At 42.5% G+C, this 11,684-nt stretch overlaps 2 protein-coding genes across 2 annotated transcripts; both read right to left on the minus strand.

Annotated features, from left to right (window-relative positions):
• Positions 1-35: 35 nt before the first annotated feature.
• On the minus strand, positions 36-4,971 carry uevld (UEV and lactate/malate dehyrogenase domains). The gene is made up of 12 exons (XM_062390001.1): positions 4,830-4,971; positions 3,376-3,460; positions 3,225-3,290; positions 2,963-3,126; positions 2,713-2,854; positions 2,542-2,636; positions 2,338-2,443; positions 1,831-2,001; positions 1,581-1,745; positions 1,241-1,328; positions 907-1,030; positions 36-802 (listed from the first exon to the last, which is right to left on the minus strand). The coding sequence occupies exons 1-12, from the start codon at positions 4,869-4,871 to the stop codon at positions 638-640; spliced, it is 1,413 nt and encodes a 470-aa protein (XP_062245985.1). The 5' UTR covers positions 4,872-4,971; the 3' UTR covers positions 36-637.
• A 188-nt stretch (positions 4,972-5,159) lies between these two features.
• spty2d1 (SPT2 chromatin protein domain containing 1) lies at positions 5,160-10,725 on the minus strand. The gene is made up of 6 exons (XM_062389999.1): positions 10,212-10,725; positions 9,783-9,897; positions 8,009-9,694; positions 6,306-6,465; positions 6,139-6,216; positions 5,160-6,011 (listed from the first exon to the last, which is right to left on the minus strand). The coding sequence occupies exons 1-6, from the start codon at positions 10,269-10,271 to the stop codon at positions 5,918-5,920; spliced, it is 2,193 nt and encodes a 730-aa protein (XP_062245983.1). The 5' UTR covers positions 10,272-10,725; the 3' UTR covers positions 5,160-5,917.
• Between the last annotated feature and the right edge of the window lie 959 nt (positions 10,726-11,684).

Consider the following 11,684-nt stretch of genomic DNA (forward strand, 5'->3'; position numbering starts at 1 on the left):
TCGTCTCTTCCAAACTGAAGCAAAGCACATGTGGGGTCAGATACTTATTTTATTGCACACCAACAAGATCATGTCATTTTCCTTCATGTCAACATTTTAGGGTTTGAGATGTGGAATCTCTTTACACACAGTAATTTAATAAAGAAAAGCCTGTTTAAATATTTAAGTCGTTTTAAAAGCTTTTTCATCTGCTGATTAAATGTGGGGAAAAGCACTTAGGTGACAAGTAAGGCCATTCAAATTATGGCCTTATTATTCATTACTTTATTAACTAACACCATGATTTTCTCCAGAGCAATTCATTAGGGCTTAAATTACATAATCATACAAAGTGATCAGAGACAAAAATATGATTTTTAAACCACAAATCTAAACTATTTACGGCTTAAAAAAAATATACAACAGTACATTCATGTAAAGTTAGACATTTTCAATGATAAAAATTAGTCACTTCTCAGTGCTGGTAAATTCAATACAAAATACATTCTGTACATTCCTAAACAGTTTTGAACCCACATTTAATACACAAAGACAAAGAACAATAAAAACAAAGAGTGTTATTAGATTGCACATATTGATACATCAGACAGAACTTCATTGACTCCTGTGCGAGTAGCAGCTCCTCCCAGAACGACCATCACATCCTGAGCTGGCTCATGAGATTAGAAAGGGACGTGATGCTGGTTCGGAGTTTCTCGTCTTCCTCCTTTCCCAGCGACACTCCGGCCAGACGCGTGGAGCCGGTCGATCCCATGATGCACGGCAGGCTGAGGAACACCTCCGCACCTATACCGCCCCAGCCCTTGAGCAAACAGAACACACAGATGAACCAATAAGAAACGGAAAACCAATAACAGTGGAAGAGACAACCCCAAAACCACTAGACAAACCACTTGATAAAGATACCTGAGCCAATGTGGAGACAGAGTGGGCCTTCATTGAATTCGTCAAGATGCTGTTTGTGATGTCAGCGATGGACAGACCCGCCGACCACGCCCGCTGGCCTCGGTTCTTCATGAGCTCGAACGCTCTACAGGCAGAAAGAAGGTGCATCAGAAAAAATGTAAAATGGTGAATCGAGGAGGAGGCATCTTGAATTCTCTCATCCCATCCGATTAACTAGATTCCAGTAGCAGCACCTGGTTCTGCAGCTTCAGATCCAACCAGAATCTTCAAAACACCAGATGTCACAATCTAAATCTGCTCCTACTCGAGCTTGAACTTTAAATCTTGTCCGTACCTGTCCAGCAGTGGTTTGGTGGAGCCCGAACCCGCGGCGATCTCCGGCTGCACGCTGGAGCTCAGCCCAGTGTTACTCATCACAGCAACTGGAAGACAAAAGACACTCTCAGAGCTCAGTCGTGTGCGTCACCTGGGTAAGTGGCCTTTCTGAGATCACTGAGTGGAAAGAACCCACACGAGGAGCAGGTCGCGCAGCATTTCTGGTTAGGCAAAGAAAAGGAGCCGACGGCGATAACAAATGAAAGAAGAATGACGATGTGGTGAAGTCATTGATCGAGCATTCGCCGAGACAATTAAAGGGAGCAGTCAATATTTGTATGGGGTCCTCTCTGGCTCACCTTTTTTGTCTGACAGTTCCCCTATGACCCAGGCTTGTTTGTGGGTATTTAGGTTTATATCCAGGATGTGACTTAGTCTCTCCGAGTCCAGGTTGCACCCTGCGCCGATCACCCGTGTCGGGGGTAAGCCACTCTGTCTCCAGGCGACGTGGGTCATGATGTCCACTGCAGGTGGAGCAGAGAGGGAGACGAGTTGAGTGAATGAAAAGGTCGAGAAGCAGAGGGGTCAGTCCCCGGCACCGTCACTCACCTGGCTGGGAGGCGATGAGCAGCACGCCGTTGGGACTGACTCGTGCCAGGTTCGGGATGATTCCTCGGTACAAGTCCACGTTGGTCTGAACCAAACTCAAATAGGATTGGTCGCCGCTCCACGCGTTAGCCGTCACCACCACGACTCTGGAGCCTGCCGAGGCCGAGACATCTGAGGAGAGGAGAGGAGAGTCATCGGCAGTTAACTAACCTCGAAGAGAACTTGCAGAAGCTTGATGCATTTTTGGTTTCAAGCGATGGACATTGTGTTTACTCTCACTTGATCCCTATTGGATGCTTGTGTCTGTCTTATCAGAGACGGGTCAAAGCTCAGGATCAGAGCCGTCGACCGAACAGCAGCTGGTCAGGTTTGAGAAAATGCTTGTTTCATAGAGGCGGGTAGTTCCCGACAGTCGGCCTCAGCTCATTATCATCCAGTTACCTGTAAGACGACCTGTCATCCGTGTTGTTTTACGGTTACTGTGTGACAGTGCAGAAAGTGACGTACCTCTGGAAATCTCCACCTTTGGCAGATTGAAGATCTCTAGGTCTGAGCTCCCTCCCTTTGTGGAACTCTCGGCGACATCAATGAAAACCAGTTTATCCACTTTACACTGTGTGAGAATCAGAGGAATTCATGAGTCGGACATTCTAAATTCAAGCGGAGAAAATATGTAAACACCTGAGAGAAAATGGAAAAACTGTGATTTACCTTCGCTAAGATACTCATCACAGAAGCCACGCCTAAGTCTCCTCCCCCGATAACCGAGACTTTGTTGATCTGTTGATCGTGAGGTCTGCTTCCACCTGAAATAGACACGGGTTTAGCTAATAGTAGCGATAACTGATCATCAATAAGAAAGCTGCGCATCAAGTGAAGCACCATCGTTGATCTGGAGGTTGGAGACGAAGGCCAGGAGCTCGTGGGGGTCTTTGTTTTCTCCTGTGCTCTTGGAGGACAGCGGAGGATCCTCCTCGAACTTGGCGATCATCTCGTTCAGAAGCGCCACCACGGACGACTTGGGCTGTTACCAGGCAAACAAAATGAATAAACACAGCGGTGAATCTGATGAGAACATCATTTCTCCTGCATGGAGTTTAAGAGAGAGACTCTAGAGAACATGGAGCCGTACGTGATCCCAGCTGTGAAGCCCCGGCAGATGAATCCGTCCCTTGGCATCGACGTGCTTGCCCTCTCTGATCACCATGTTGTGGGTCGGCCTCAGGAGGCAGATGGGAGGAGTGAAGGGGAACGAGTCTATGAGCCACAGCTGAATGGGGAAGTTGTAGGAGCGGCCTGAGGGATAAACACAGCACCATCATCATCATCATCATCATCATCATCATCATCTCATGTCACATATTCAGAGGTCAGAGGTCAGAGGTCAGACTTACCATCATACTTGACAGGGATGTTGCCGACCAGTTTCAGGAGATCTTTCTGGGTGCCGTCACTGAATGCTGAAAGTTACCAGAGCAACAGTGAGATCGAATACAGATCTGATGTGTATGAGAGAGGAGAGGTGTGTGTGGGGGGGGGACTGACTGTATGTGCCGGTGGAAGGTTTCATCCCAGAGTAGATTCGATGGATTTTCTGCAGCTCCTCAACAGCAACATCGTGGAATTTGTACTGTTTATCAGTGGAGAGGGGAAAAGACGTGTCTGTAGTTTCAACATTTGAGTAAATCATTCAGGTTCTGTTTAGAAACTTAGGACTCGTGGATCAATTGAGACTCAGTGATTGTAAACGTTCATGTTCTGGAGAGACTGAACAGATCCTTCAGGAGGTTTTTTACTCTGCTCCACTTTGTTTCACTCTTTGAAATGAGCTGAGCCCTTTTCTCCTCTCTGGGGTTTGAGACATTTTATCAACTAATCGATGAATCAAGAAAATAAATTGACAAATAACTAATAATAAAAATAACTGTTAAGTGCAGCCCTAGTTTTTATCCGTAGCAATATAGCATATTGATATGAGACAAGTGATTGTTTGTTTAAAACCACAACCATCAATCAGGAGCAAATATCAATCTTAGAATTGAAAAGAAATAACATTGTGATAATTCTCAATAATGTCTTATTACATTTTTTTTAAAGTTTGTTTTAGGTGTCATGATAGATGAACTCGAGATCACTTATAAAACAATAGCTGTTACACAAATTAAAGGATTCATTAGATTATAAAGCATTGTACATTGTGTATAACTCAATGATTGTTCCCTATCTGACCTATTGTGTTGACGTTTGGGGAAGTGCTTTCAAACACATTTTAATTTTTACAAAAAAGAGCCATAAGAATCATCAGTAGAAGTTGATATAGAGATCCATCAAACCCAGTTTCGGTTAAGTTAAAGATATTTAAATTTCAGAAACTAGTAGATGACAGTATTCTGCAAATTATGTAAAAAGCTCGTCAGAAGATTTGAAAAAAGAGAAACTCATATAACTTAAAAGACACTTTAAACACCAGAGATGGAAAGTTTCATTAGAGAGAGATTAATTTAAACAAAGAAACCAAAAAAGTAAAACAAGCTTCTGTGAATAGTATCAAATGAATTGTAACTTAGGAACTAATTGCGATGGGAGGGTCTTGGTTTACTTTTATATCTATTTCAATCTTTAACTTATTGAATTATTTGCTTTATTAACTAATATCCTATAAAAGAGGAGCAGATAATGAGATAGTATTATTCATTATGCTCCTTCTCAATCAAGATTTGATTGTTTTGATTGGTCGATTAATGAAATAAACACATTAACTTATTTATATATAAACAGCCCAGAGTTGTCAAGTTGTCTCTAAATTCAACTGTTGAAGTGTTATGAAATAAAAGTTTTTCGCCTCGTGATTTAAGTTTGATTTAAAGTGATACGTGTTTCCAGAGCCGGTTCAGCCAGTTACATGGAGGCTAACAGAAGCTAACCTGTGCTAGCTTCCTTTAGAAAGTCTGTTTACACCTGACACGATCTAAAATGTGAAGCTCCGACTGATCGTTTACCTTCGAGAGGATCCGCAGAATGTTCTCCGAGCTGAGGTCCATCTATTCGAGTCAGAGCCAGAAGCAACGAGCCCGGTTCTCTCAGGGTTTTCTTCTCCTGACACTTCACTTCCCACAACTTCCGCAAACTTTGAGGAGTAGCTAAGGCAAGCGGTGACAGACCCCGCCCACTCTGGGCGTCAGGTACGGCGGCCCCAGAGGGACGAAAACACGCAACGACACAGAATGATGCTGACGTCACCGCTGTCATCAGATCAGCAGTTTTAATACAACTGATCAAGTTTGTTTCAAGAAAATCAATAACCTCTAAAAAGTAATGGTAAACAATAATCCAACACATTATATATATTTATATATACGGAGAAATGTATCATTGCTTTCTCGGAAATCTAAAAAAATACAATTTTCTCAAAGTTACACTTTCTGTAGAATCTAAATTCTTTATATATATTTTCTGAGATTAACATTTGACGTAAAACTTAAGACGTTTAAATAAAACCCACGATGCATTGATTTTCCTTATGATCAAATCCTTTTTTAAAGAGAAACACACACAACACGTTCAGTGGTTTTCTGCATATTCAAATTAACTTTACCAACAAAGTTTACCTGGAAAAATATGCACAAAGTGTTCTGCTCAAAAATAGCAAATCCTCACCACTTGGCATTCAATGCCATTGACAGTCTTTAGGGAAAAAACAGATCACACTTCCATATCGATTTCTCTCTTTGTAGCTTTGATCCTTTTAGGAATGAACCCTGCTTAATAAATAATGTAACAGGGAATATTTGAGAACTTTTCCTTATATCCAAACAACCTCATGGTTGACTGATTTGTGAATAGGACCCCCCCCCCCCCCCGACCTTCAACCTGTCAGGTTGTCTCTGAATACAATTTGTCTCTTCCTCTTGAGGCAATGTCATTCGTCCACTCAGGTTTTTGTCCGGACAAGAGAGAACCCGGCACAGAGCAATGGACGCCAGGGTGTAAACAATCTCAGGGCTTCGTGAGTTAAGATGGCAGACCCATTGCTCCATGGTTCCAGATGCACAGGGTTTTTTTAATAATATTAATTTATTCAGGGTCTTCAGATCTTTCTTGGCCTCTTAGCGTTTCTCCTTTTCAGCTCCTCTTCCTCTTTTTTCTCCTCCTCCTGATCCTCCAGCACAGCCATCTTCAGGCTGAGGAAACAAGGGACAGGGATACAGAGATTAAGAAATAACATTACATCAAGCAGGTAAATAAACGTTCAGGACAGAAGGTTTACATGTGGTGTTTGGGACTGTGAGGTTCTCTTTATTTTCTTACCTCCTGGCCTCTTCTTTCTGCATATCTTTCCAGCTGCTCTCCATAAATTTAAGGGCGTAGTCACTCTCATCCTTGTATCTGAGATGTGAACAGCAATTGTTAGTTTTTCATATCGAATTTGAATTATATATATTTGACATATTAGAATACGTCAAAACCACACATACTTGTTTCGATCATATCCAAAGATCTCCTTTATGTGCCTGGAAATTTCGTTTGGTTCGTTGCCTTCATCATCAATAAAATCGTCCATTTCTGAGTCGTACTCGTCTTCCTCGTCATCATATTGTCGCTTATAAGCAGATGTGATAGGTGGCAACATTGTACCTGCAGGAGAGAATTTCAGATTTAAAATAGGAGGTACTGGATTTGTATTTTTGCCACACAGAATAATTCCAGTTTCTTTTTAATACATGTTAAAAAGATACTGGGATGGAGTCAACCACAGAAGAGTGGGCAATTTGAAATTTGAATCATTACACAGGATTCCATTATGGGTCACTTCCTATATTTATAAAATTGGCAGGTCCCTAAATACATGTAATTTCCATTTTTATGCAGATGATACCATTTAAACTTTAAAAGGTTGCTCGCTTAGCATTGAAACGGCCAAACTGGATGAATTTACTTAAAATAGATAAATCACAATTTAAGGAGGCAACTTCGTTTCCTGTAGAGAAAATTCTCTTCTCCCATTATGTGAGAAAAGGGAAAAGGATTTGGAAACTACCTTTCACTGAAGTGAATTACAGCGATGGTTTATAGAGACATGCTCCCATTTCAAATCTTAAACATTTGGATGCCGTCAATACTTTAGTTTTTTAATTCATCACTGAAAGCGTACGGTATCCATCATCGAGTTTTATATCAGACGGTGGGAACTGTCCTAAGTCTCAATGATGCAAGATACACTCTTATAAATCTATTCATTCATGAAGGACAACTTCAAACTTCTGTGCACCAGTGATTCTACCTCTAACATCTGTCCTCAGGACTAACTGCCTCTATGAGCTCCTGCTGTAAACACTAACGTTGGTGAAACAATGTCCATATTTATTATAACTACTACTATTATAATGTGATCTTGTAAGATGAACGCCCCATTTGCTTGAATAATTCACACAGTAGCCTGTGACTTGACACACTGATACAGTTAGGACTAAACTTAAGTTAGGATGTTTAACTACCTTGTTTTTGTATAGCTTTATAAAGAATGCACTTATGTACGCTGACATCTGTGTAGTTAGAAATGGTTTATTACATGGTATTACTGCGTTTCTGCTATTGCCAAATCAAATCGCCCCTTTATTTTATTGACAAGAGTCACTTGTTTGTTTGGTTTAATGTCAATGTCTGAAACCATGTTTGTTTTATCTGTGTTGTGATCGTTGCTGTGCTCTGACCCAGGAGTAATGTCAAAGCTGCAGAGCGCTGCTGAAATGCTTCATTCACTTTGACAAACAAACTCTTTGCCCAGTAGAGCGGACTGTGTTGTTTCAGACGGTTTGGAAAATCTGTCTCCGCAGCTCTTTATTATACATGTATATGATGTATATGACAGTGTTATATGATTAATACTGTGCTACAGTGTTAATCTGAACACTTAACAGCTGATCCTGTTTTAACTGTAGTGAAAAAAGACAATGAACCAATTATGAAGAAGTAAGAAATTGCTGACGTGTATAAGACGTTTTTCAAGCTGTGACCTTCGGCTCTAATCAAACCAATTGCATTGCTTTGATTTAAGAACTTAGAAAAGCACAGGGTCCTCAGTCCATCTTTGTCTATATTTCACATGTGTCCTTACATCCTTTAAATTTGAATCAATGTCTTAGTAATATCATAGCATTATTGTTTCTCCGGGTATTACCTGGTGGTCTGTTCATCCCAGGTCTCTGTGGCATCCCAGGTCTCTGTGGCATGCCTGGTCGAGGAGGGACTCCTGGTCTGGGTCCACCAAAATTCTTGGATGAAATGGTCTCTGACACCACAGTGCACGTTGGTCTTCCAGGTCCGGATTCCCTCATATCTGTCAAACGTCCAGGACCTGGTCCCCCAGTACCAGGTCGACCGCTTCCAGGACCTGGTCCCCCACTACCAGGTCGACCGCTTCCAGGCCCTGGTCCCCCACTACCAGGTCGACCGCTTCCAGGCCCTGGTCCCCCAATACCAGGTCGACCGCTTCCAGGACCAGGTCGACCGTTTCCAGGCCCAGGTCCGCCACTACCAGGTCGGCCGCTTCCAGGCCCCAGAGGTCTGGTTCCATTACCTCCAGGGTAACCCCGCCCACCACTCCCACCAGGCCTCACTTGTGGGCCACCACTTCTTGCCTGGAATGTGCCTCCAGGCCTTTGCTGAGGTTGGCTCCCTGCCTTAGGAGGGCCGCCTGATGAATTCCTCATCACTGAATTACCGTTAGATTTTACTGCAGAATTAATTCCGGTCTTTATTGGTTCACCCTTTCCGGACCTGTGGCCTCCAACTGCCGCTCCCTGTTTCATAGAGCTACCCTGACTGGGCCTGGTCTGCTGGGAGGTCCCTTGTTGAGATTTTTGGCCTGTTAAAGCTGTACCAGAAGGTCTGGTCCCAGGATTCCCTGAAGCTCTTCCTTGAAGTGATGACGAGCTTTCTTTTCTGTTGCTAAGGTCACTTGAGGTGCTGGATTTGTGGCTGGACGAGGGCTTGGGGGCCCCGTGTTTGGATAAACCCTGAGAAGAAGTTTTTGAAAGAACTCGACTGCTTGTGGCACCAGACGAACTACTCGAACTGGTCTTGGATCTGTCTCTATCACTGTGGGATGTGTTGGGTCTCTCTCTATCTCTGTCTCTTACAGAGGACTTAGAAGACGAGTGGCTTCTGTCGCTTTGCAACTTTTTCACTGACCCAGAGTGCAGACTTTGTTTTTCTAATGAGTTCTTTTGCGCTTTGCCGTTCTTCTGCTCCTTCTCTAAAGTGCTTGTCCTGGTTGAACTGGAGCTGGATTGAGACTTGCCATCTCTCTCCCTCTCCTCATACGGGTCTCTGGTTTTTTCTGGTCTCTTGGCCTTGCGCTCCATCTCTAGTTCCCTTATCTCATCAGCCGTGCGTAGTCGATCATCTTTTTTCGCTGACTTGGGTTTGAGATCAACTGGCTCAAACTGTTTCTTCTCTGCCAACTTGAGTAAGTCCGCAAAGTTCAACGGAGGTGGAGCCGACTTGGTTTTTTTAGAGGAGGACTTGCTGCTACTACCACTGCTACCCCCACTAACACCTGTGGGCCTCACTGGTCTCAGCGGCTCTGGCTCAGGCTCAGGTTCCGAATCAGTCTGTTCATACTCATAGTTATCCTCATCCTCTGGGTCAACCGCGTCGTTCCTAAATCCTTGTGCATCCGTTGATCTCTCGTCCTCCATCTCGTGTTTAGATCTTCGTTTCTTTGGAAGCTCGACCATCGGGATGCCATTGTAGCCTCTAAAATTGTCCTTGGTTCTGGAAGCCATCGCTCTCGCTTTCCTGTCTGACTTCAGCTCGACCCTCTTGGCGTTTAGTTTCTCCTTCTCTGTCTTCATTCTAATTTCTGGGGAGAAAAGAAGAACATTAAAAAGGATGAATTCATCATAAATTGGAGACATTGTGTGTATCAAATATAAAGTTGAGATTGTCACCTTTCTTTTTGGTATCAACTTGCTGCTTCTTCAGAAGCGCCTGCACAGCAGCCGGATTTACACCTCTCGACCTCGGGTCCTTTTTGGGTGGTCCAGCTTGTAAACTGTATCTCTTCTGTTGAAAGGGGGACAGGCACACGTTATTGATTATGGATCAGTTCTCTTTAATATTTGAATTTCACAAATACCTATTAAGGGATAGTATATTACATGAATTATCCTTTATGCTAACGTGGCAGACACACTTGACCTAACGTCTTCACTACCTAGCATGCAGTGTCACGAGGGTGGAGGTTAGCAGTTAGCCACATTATCAGATCCTCGGTGACGGATGAGCTGGCAGTCGAGTGCTTTTCCAGATTTTACAACAAATCTCCATTTTAGAGATTTCTGACATTCTTCAGTGATCCCTCTCTTGCACGAACTTACCTTTACGTTGCTGAGTCCCTGGTTCGCCGAGGCGATATCCAATATGTTGTCGAAATCCATTTTTGTCGGCAGGTATAGGAAAGCGAAGTGTCTCAAACAGCAGGAGCCTGGGTCGTTAGCAACTGGCTAACCGACCACGTCAGCCGGCGCAGGGCTGTAACAACCGGTACTTGTGTGGATGTAGAAAAACAATAAAACACTTGGTCAACACCAACACATGGAAAAGACGAAGCGTGAACCGAGCAGCCGACCACCCTTCACTTTATCAGCTTAGGGTTAGCACATGCTAGGCGAGTTAGCTAGCCTAACGTTTACTGGCACTAACCCACCCAGGAGCCTAAAAGAAGAACTTTGTGCGGGTGTTACACCTCGTGCTGAGCCCAGGCCCATCAGAGGAGTCGTGGTATTTAAGCCCGATGGAGGAAAAACAGTAAAAACTCCGCCATAAGTCTCACCGGTGGTTTGGCAGAGAACTAACTACAGACCGACATATTAAAGGGATAGAAGATAATGAAGGAAGTGGAAGGCTGTCATCATCCACGACTTCCGGTGTTGTCACAGTCAAATAAACTCTGACTTTTTCTAACGAGCTTGATAGATGATAAAGACAGGGTTTCATTATTTAAAAATCTGCTTCAATTTAAACACTTAACATGTGAAAATGTGACCACACATTTAATACTACTGAAAAAAAGAGAAAGATTTACAAATGAATCCCATATAAAATAGTTTACTCATCGCCTGTGACAGAGATGAGCTATTAGACTGTTGCTGACTTCGTGTTTAATATAATTATTTTATTAATTTGTATTAAATTTCTCATCAACCGAATTAGTTTTAAGAATTTCTGCTCTTCTCCTTGCAAAATTAAGTGTGACTCTTGTGGACCACACGATGGCGCTACAATTGTGGCCATTGCACTCATGTAGAACACAGAGATGTGAACCATTTTAATCTTGTCATTATTGCCTCATCAATATCACAATTCATTTTTTACTACCCAACTATCAGTTGTGTAAGTCTGAAGCAATCAACAAAATATCTTCACCAGAAATGTGAGGGTGCCTACTGATTTAATGAAATAAAATACAGCAGCAACATAGACATAAGTCCAACAAGAGAGAGAACGACAAACGAAATAAAAGAGAAATGATGAATGCAAACTTACAAAGAAGAATTGTATGTAAAAGCTTATACAATATGATTATGTTGACACAAATTTAGGTTAGAAAAATATATTTGGGCTCATTGTAATTATACATTTTTAACATAAATATTCATATGTTCCCATCATTAGGGATTAGATGTGTTTGTGGCCTATTTATTTGAGAGTTCTTGATGCCAAATCTAAACTTCACTCAAAGTGAAGGGAATTCAGACAAACGATATTTGTGGTGATGTCTGTCCGATTACCTCAAACTATCTTTCATGCGGACTATTCTCTCCGTGTTTTACCTTTTCTAAGTGTTTTTA

The sequence above is a fragment of the Platichthys flesus genome, chromosome 6, assembly GCF_949316205.1.
Source record: "Platichthys flesus chromosome 6, fPlaFle2.1, whole genome shotgun sequence".
NCBI lineage: Eukaryota > Metazoa > Chordata > Actinopteri > Pleuronectiformes > Pleuronectidae > Platichthys > Platichthys flesus.

What these genes read in the sequence shown, in the direction of transcription:
- uevld (XM_062390001.1), bottom strand. Translation starts at nt 4,871, where the DNA reads ATGGACCTCAGCTCGGAGAACATTCTGCGGATCCTCTCGAAG. An exon ending in GGCTTCACAGCTGGGATCAC is followed by an intron (nt 2,855 to 2,962) that starts GTACGGCTCCAT and finishes GCCTGGTAACAG; the next exon opens with CCCAAGTCGTCCGTGGTGGC. An exon ending in AAAGGTGGAGATTTCCAGAG is followed by an intron (nt 2,002 to 2,337) that starts GTACGTCACTTT and finishes TCCTCTCCTCAG; the next exon opens with ATGTCTCGGCCTCGGCAGGC.
- spty2d1 (XM_062389999.1), bottom strand. Translation starts at nt 10,271, where the DNA reads ATGGATTTCGACAACATATTGGATATCGCCTCGGCGAACCAGGGACTC. An exon ending in AGGGACTCAGCAACGTAAAG is followed by an intron (nt 9,898 to 10,211) that starts GTAAGTTCGTGC and finishes CCCTTTCAACAG; the next exon opens with AAGAGATACAGTTTACAAGC. An exon ending in CAGAAAGAAGAGGCCAGGAG is followed by an intron (nt 6,012 to 6,138) that starts GTAAGAAAATAA and finishes TTGTTTCCTCAG; the next exon opens with CCTGAAGATGGCTGTGCTGG.